This window comes from Prunus mume, linkage group LG6 (assembly GCF_029339155.1).
Source record: "Prunus mume cultivar Tortuosa linkage group LG6, ASM2933915v1, whole genome shotgun sequence".
NCBI lineage: Eukaryota > Viridiplantae > Streptophyta > Magnoliopsida > Rosales > Rosaceae > Prunus > Prunus mume.
In genome coordinates this window covers 2,699,967-2,707,888 of record NC_142703.1, presented here as the reverse complement: position 1 = coordinate 2,707,888, position 7,922 = coordinate 2,699,967, and the positions used below count along the sequence as shown (strand labels likewise).

Here is a 7,922-nt window from a genome sequence, read left to right as displayed (position 1 = left end):
GTAAATGGAGCGCATTGTATGTATGATGATGTAAAATTGGTGAATGAGAAAGGTGGGCAAAAAGTTTGAAAAACTAAAAACACTTTGAAATTGGTTTTAAAAATAAGTATGATTTCGAAAGCCAATTTTCTTTTTTCTTTTTTAAATGAAAAATGAAATTTCTTACTGAACATGTTTTTAATTAATTAAAAGGATTAAAACATGCTAACGGGTTTTTAGATTAACCTAACAATTCCACTTAGCCTATTTCTCAAACGGGTTATATTCGAGTTGGACCCTTGATAGTACAGCTAGGGGAGATGTTGTAAATGCTGACAAGGAAACACAACACTCATGATCTGCAGTTTATATTCCCAAAGTTCAATTTTTATGATGTATTGCTCCTACCTTTTCTATTTCTTTTTGTTAATTATTGTAAAAATACGATGATGGATTGATAACAAAACAAAATTGCAGATCTTCCACAAAACATCATTGAAAATGTCAAAGGAATCCCCAAGGGTTGCTTGAATCACATCTCTGGCATCCCCTTCTATCACAACCATTAAATCTTATATCTTGGATCGCTGCATGTATAAAACCATTAAATTTTGCTGCTAAAAAATTTTCTTCTTACTTGATCATATTTGTTTACAATATCCAAAGGTATTCACTATTAACTTTACATCTTCCCAAGTTTTCTCAAAGTTAGAGGTATGCATGCAGAACGAAAAAAATCAACAAAATGATTTTTAAAAAATTATAAAATTCTCAAAGTTTTATCGAATAGGGTTTTGCTTTTTAGGTTTATGTGGATTTTAGGTTCGAGGGCATTTATTTAGGTGCGTTTTTAGCTATTTATAAAAGTTTTTATAAAAATTGACATTTATGAAACTAGAGTAAATTTTGATTATTTTTTATAAAAACTCCTAGTTTGGTGCCTAGAATGGATTGGATAAGTCACTAAATCTAAGGTATATTGAAGAAGGAAATAAAGGTAGAGGTGAATGACTTTCAACGTTGGGGGATTAGGAGGGATTAGTAATAAGGTATTATAATCCTACCATTTTGTGATGATTAGATGGGATAAGTTTAAAAAAATTCATTTCTTCCTTAACATGTCTAAAATATAGGGGAGTATCAAATCCAATCCTATACTAGTCACCAAACTTGGCCATACTACGTCCTTCAGATGGGCTATTGTTTGCAAGCAGCTTCAGGGAATTTTCATTTCAGTATCAAAGTTACTAGAGAGGTTTCGGTCAGATTATCTTATTGACCTAAAACACGTTAGCATGAGAAAGATGACATTATATCACAGTAGAATTCCTTTCATGTCTAACATCGGGAGGGAAATCATGAACTTGATTTTAATGACTGAAATCTTTATAATATAAAAGCGGAATCAATACATTTACAGAGATTGTCTTTCAACATTAGATGCAATTCCTAATAGAAACACAGGTTTTTTGGTAAAACAAAATGAAACAGAAGGATAGGTACCAAAAAGATGGTTACAGAAGAAAAAGACCAAGCTTTTCTCAAATAAGACAAGTAAATTGAATTGATTGCATTACCGCTTCCAGGTTGTGCCTTCTTCACTTAGGGAATTGCATGAAAGAGAACCTTTGTATTGTCATGGTTCTTCCAAGACTTTTCAATCGTCCTATGGCAAAGAATCCTTGGATCAGCCATCCGTCCAAGAACTTTTAGTAGGTAGAATCATGACCAGGACTATCTGCATGCATGTCCATCGAGGTATCATTGGAACTTGGCGGATTAGCATCCCGGTTCGGGTGGAGAAAGCTAGGTTCATTGTTTCGAGCTCCATTTCCAGATGGCAGACCTGCACCTGGGTAATATCCATCTTGAGAAATGTGATAGTGCTGAAGACTCTGGCGAACAGGGCTTGACAGAGCATTTGAGAAGACTGAATTTTTAGATTGGTGATCACATTGCTCAGAACGAATTCCCTGCCCAGTATTTGTTGGGCCAGATGAGCCAGAAGAAACTGGGAAACCTGAGTTTGTGAAATGCACAGTGGGCTGAAGATGCTGATGTTGAAGTGGCACCCTGGGGGACATTGACGGCTGCTCCTCTCCACAATAGTCCAACTCATTCTGCATGAAGGCAAGAAGAAATTTGTAAGCTGCAAAAATGAGTGAAGTCCGTACCGAATAAATATACACATATGGATGAACTATTGTCATCCCTAGGCAAAGTAACTAGAATAAGTAACCGATCTTGAACAATTAGATTCAAGATTTAAAACATTCCAATTTTTAAACATTTTAATCCTAATCCTCAATTGTCAATCTTTGAACTCATTCACAACTACTACTTTACTATTACTAAACCCTATTATTATCTTTTTTAATACCTGAAATCCCTCAAACCCACATCCTGGACTCAGCTGCAAAACTAGGGCCTCTGCCAATCCCTACAATCTTTTGAAGACAGAAAACTCTAGCAATAGCTAAATATGTACCTTTAGGAATGTAGCACTACACTAATAAGATTAATAATCATAATAATAATATTATTATTGTTGTTGTTGTTGTCGTTACAGTAATTGTTATTACTATTATTGTTGTTCTTAGGATTTTATTATTAGGGGTTACTCTAGCATATTCGTCTGACAATAAGGTATTTGAGTTTACCACAATCGCCTCACTTTTTCCCTTCAACCTCTATTCTCTCCTCCTATTATTGTACATCAATTGGTATCACAACAATCCTTGTTCTATAAATTCATATCGAGAGATCAACTGGCTAAAACAGTGTCATAAAATCCAACTGAAAATATCTATTTCCAAAAGGCACATCTTTTCATCGGTAACCTGTTTTTGGCCACTAATAATGACTTGATGCCCTAATGCAACAACTAAATTTCTCCATTTGAACCCAAAGGGAGAGGATCAAAACAATGTTGAAAATGTTTGCAAAAGCATTTCATCAGTGAACTAATTCATTGATGATCACAATGAAAAAAGCCACACAAAGTAAAAAGTCACGACTCCTGAACATGCAGAATCTGTAAAATCATGTTAATGCAACATATTGTATTACATCAAGTGATGATACATTTCATCTGCATTGGTTAAGCTCATAAGACTATAATCTAAGTTTATTTAATCTTATAGAAATGTACAGTCATTGCATACTTTTTTTTTTTGGTTCTATCTTATTCAGCACGTATCCATGTCTAGTTCAACATCTTAATCATAACAGAGAAGAATCTCCGGAATGAAGCACATGAAGTGAATTTAAATTAGTACAAATCAGAGGAAAGGAAACATTCCACTGTAGGTGTGACAAGAACCTTAAGCACAGATTCTTATTTGCTGGATATTAAAGGGTAGAAAAGTATTCCCTTGCAAACCTCATGAAGAGCAAGTGAAAATTGAAAAGTGAGAAGCATATATCTCTGCAATGACTAAAGTTTCAAACGGATTTAACAATTAAATTATGAGTTCTGGCCAAATTCCACAGCATCTACAAACCATGGATTTCATTCCCTTCTTTTGGGCCAAAAGAGAACCATGGAATTCTTCAACTGGGGAACAATGGAAGCAATCCCTCACAAAAGTTCAGCACAACCACAACGGGTGAAATCTGAATGTGACAATAGGTCACACTCAAAACTAACCACATCCAAGTCTATGCTACCTAGAAGGCAACGGATACAGTAACCTTATATATTCTAGTATAAATTCTACACTAATCCAAAACATACAAGCATGTGCATCCAGTCTTAACAAAGAGAAAATTTCAAAGTAATTAACATGAAATTTGAGTACTGTAACAGAAATATGAGGGATGGAATATATGGAAGAGAGACAGTGACATGATCCAAATAAGCTGCAATAATTACTATATTTGATGGCTCATAAAAGTTCAGATGTTTGATGCAAAAGGTGTGTGCTAAATAGATGCTACAAGAAAATTAACCCTATCGTTCATAGTCACTGGAACAAAGGCGCATTTAACTTTGGTATGACCCATTATTGTTTTACACAAATTTTTCATGTCAAACAAGTGATTTTGTGTGTGTGGGTATGCGTGGACATGCATATTTTCTGTCCATTTGGGATAGTTTATCATATTATGGAACAAACAATCAAAGACAGAATCATAAATTGCTATAAAACTCAGACCAAAAATAATAATAATAAACAAACCTGAAGATAACTGACTATATCCACTGTTGTAACTCTTGAGCCTCCTTCTTGTTGTCTACTGATCCACTGATAAATTTTATCCTGAAAAAACATATTTAACCAAGGTTCCATCAATAAAATGTAAAATGTAGTCCAGTTTGAAAGAAATTTTACACATTAACAGGACAAGTATGTATGTACAAGATTTTAAACAAGGATATAAGGCATTTGCAGAAACTTTGTAGACCCATTGCCTAATGGGCTACAAGCTACAGAAAGTGAATGAAATTTTGAACAGGGAAGCACAAAGAAGCATGAGAAACCCCGCACCCTCAATGAACTAATGGAAAATAACATATTTAACAAATTTTTTAAATTCAGAAAAAGCCACACACAAGCCTAGGCTGGTTTCAGCCAGTTCACGAGAGACCTTTCCAGAAATATGCAAGGAGGAAGAAAATATTAAGGGCAAATCCATGTACCAAAAAGATAACTGTCAGAGAAAGGATGAAGGTTCAACATACACAAAAATAGTGGAGTCCAACTTACTAGAGAGTAGAGACATACCCCATCTTTTAAAAGAAAAAGGGCAAACCAATCAGTTGGAGAAAAGAATGGAACAAATCATTGAGTAGTGAAGACAAAATACAAACCCGTAAAGATATCAAAGTTTAGAAATATTTCCCACTTGAAGTTCTATGCCAAACAGCATCAGAATAGCAGCAAGAATGAAGAAAATTTAGTGACTTTAAATCCAACTAACTTTGTTCGGAGAGGAAGGAATTATCTTTTGTTTACATGGTGATAAGAATCAATCATGTTATCTAATATTTAGGGTTTTTAAAGATATAAACATCCAATTTAATCATAAACTAAAACAATGCATGAATAATTGGAACTCCCCAATAATTATCTAAGCACTTTGCACAAGTTGAATATTGATATTCATTACATTACCGACAGATACTAATGAGAAATTTGGGCATTTCTTATCCAATCAACTTCATATGACATGCTCACTAGAACTAATATTCACCCAATTCATAACCAAACAAAACACACACCAACTCATGAACCACAAAATCTAGGAATCCCCAAATTTCTAACAATTTGGGAAAAAAAAAAGAAAAAAAAAGGGACCAACTTTAATTTGATCCTGATTAAGAATCAAGAACTGAATGAGGGAATCTGCGATTAGATTAACAACTAACAATTAAGAAGATGATAAAGGAGAGAAAGAGAGGCGTACGAGGGCGTGGCGTTCACCGGCTTGAAAGGAGAGCTTTTGGTGGTTCATGGCCTGAGTGTAGAGCTGAGAGAGAGAATTAGCGGCGCTGCAGAAGGAGGTGTACATGCTTCGATCCACCTCGTCGAGGCTGGTGGCTATGGACTTTCTCTTCTTCCCCATGGCTAAGGCTCTGAGAATCTTCTGATGATATCAGAAGAAGAAGAAACCAGCAGAAGGGTTTGTTGTCTCCCTCTTTGTGTGTGAGGGATTTCTGGTCTGATCGATTGATAAGAAGAAGAGAGTGAATTTATATCCCAAAAGGAGAAGAAGAGGGGTTATAGCGTTTGGGAAATTGGGAAATTGGGAAATTGGGCTTTTTGTTTTGCTACATACACACGTATATAATTTATCAGAGGGCAGCACCAAGGTTTTCAGAAGAGGGAAGGACACATGGTTACTATCGTGGCAATTCGTCCCACGTGAACATTGCTTCCATATCCAAAACTGTTACTTACACTCTTTTTTTTTCTTCCTTCTTTTTTTTCCCCAAAAGTAACAAAAAAAAGATTACAAGAGGTTTCTTGAGGTTTAGTCGAATTAGAAGTAATCCTTCTATTTTTGGAAATTACATTAAGAATTAGTCCATAAAAATTTAAAAATCATCAAATAAGAACTTATTATGAGTGCCGATTTAATACGTACAAGAACAAAGTCCAACAATTTAAATGGCACAAATTTTTTTGAATCTATCCATATATATAGGTTCATACCGCTTTATTTGGTATCGATAGATCGAGTATGGTATGGTAGCGGTATCAAGATTTTGATACGGTCAATACCGTAATACCGAATAGTACTCTAAATATATATATATATATTTTTCATTCTCTCGCTCTCTATCTCTCGCTTGCCTTTCAATTTCTCAAACGCTTTTGTCATTTATGTTTGGATTGTGTTTGTATTTTTGTAAGTCATAAGGCATAAGTTTAACTCTTTTGGTTTGTAAGCCATAATGCATGAGTTTTAACCATTTGAATTTGATGAATATGTTGATGGATAAATATTGATTTGGATATTGAATATGTTGATTAGGATTTGAATATTAAATATGTTAATGGATATTGAATATTGAAAATGTTGATGGATATTGAATATGTTGAATCTTTGAATTTGTAACTTAGGCATCACTTATTTTGGTGTTGAATATTGAATTAGTTCATTTTTTAGTTGTATAATACCGGGTGCAAACCACAATATACCGATTCAAATTTCGATTGGGCTCAATACCGTACCATACCATACCGTGCCCTAGTTACGACCCATAACCTAATCCATACATAGCAGTTTATAATTTTTTGACTTAAGATAATTTCATTATTAAGCCAATCTAACTCAACCCAACACTCTAATAATCAGATTAGACGGTTCGATCGATTTAACCTGAAATTCTGCACAGCACACCCCTAGATGTGATAGCATCAATCATACTCGAGTTGACGCCTGAGTTCTCTTTGGTTTTTTTTCAAAACAAATGTAACTTAGTTAATTTAAATAACTACTATTTTACAATATTTATACGCTCTTTATCGCATCTCAAATCCATTTTGACGCGCACCCGCCTTTATTCTCTCAACTCCTCCTCCCTCATCACCGCCACTCCATTCCATGTTTTTCTGTCCCTTAATTGTTAAATTCATCTTCTTCTTTGGTTGAAAATTTTGATGCTTGTAATTGATGTCTATTAAAATTAAAATAAATATTTCGAATCTGATTTTTTGGGTTGTCTATATTTTCTTTTATCTCAAATTTTGAAGGTTGTAATTGATGCGTATAAAAAAGAAAAAAAAAAAAAAAAAGGAGATTTTGGGTCTGATTTTTGCGAACATGTCTAAACAAAGGTCTAACCTTTTCAAAATAAATGTAACATATAGAAAAATATTAGTTGACGGGAAAAACCAACATATTTTAGTTGAGTCTCTAGTTATTAAATATAAAGAACTGAATGCGTTATAGTCTAGTTTTGAGGGATTAAGATAGGGAGGGCAGCAGATTGTAGTTACTATTTAGACCTTCGTTCTGGGTCTTAGAACACACTTCTATAGTTCGACAACAACAATTAAGATCATCACAAGAGGACTTCGTGTCCTTAGCATAACCTCTCCAACAACAAATCAAGAATCCAAAACGAGTCATAGGCCCTCAAACCAAAATAAACATCAAATTTTAGTCACCCTAGGCATAACGGGCATATGAGAGCATAATCTAGTATACATCCAAACCAAAAAAAATTTAATGAGGAAACTTTAAAGGCTCGAATCCTACAAATCAACTGATTATTGGTGGATAAGGAAGTCTCGACGTGCCGTTTATGTGACTTTAGTCATCTATGGCCTGATGCGAAAAATAGAGAAACAAACTTTGAAATAAATTTCATTAGGTCTAAAAATACTTATGTTGAACATACTAACTCCCAACTTTCACAAACTCTTGTAACAAAAACGCCCAAAAATATTTTTAAAACTAAAGTAATAGAGTTATTTCAAACTCAATAAACT

At 34.1% G+C, this 7,922-nt stretch overlaps 1 protein-coding gene across 1 annotated transcript; it reads right to left on the bottom strand.

The window, feature by feature from the left end:
• Positions 1-1,343: 1,343 nt before the first annotated feature.
• Positions 1,344-5,792, bottom strand: LOC103336223 (nuclear receptor family 2 group C protein). Its single transcript, XM_008239266.2, has 3 exons — positions 5,389-5,792; positions 4,161-4,241; positions 1,344-2,099 (listed from the first exon to the last, which is right to left on the bottom strand). The coding sequence occupies exons 1-3, from the start codon at positions 5,545-5,547 to the stop codon at positions 1,689-1,691; spliced, it is 651 nt and encodes a 216-aa protein (XP_008237488.1). The 5' UTR covers positions 5,548-5,792; the 3' UTR covers positions 1,344-1,688.
• Positions 5,793-7,922: the final 2,130 nt, after the last annotated feature.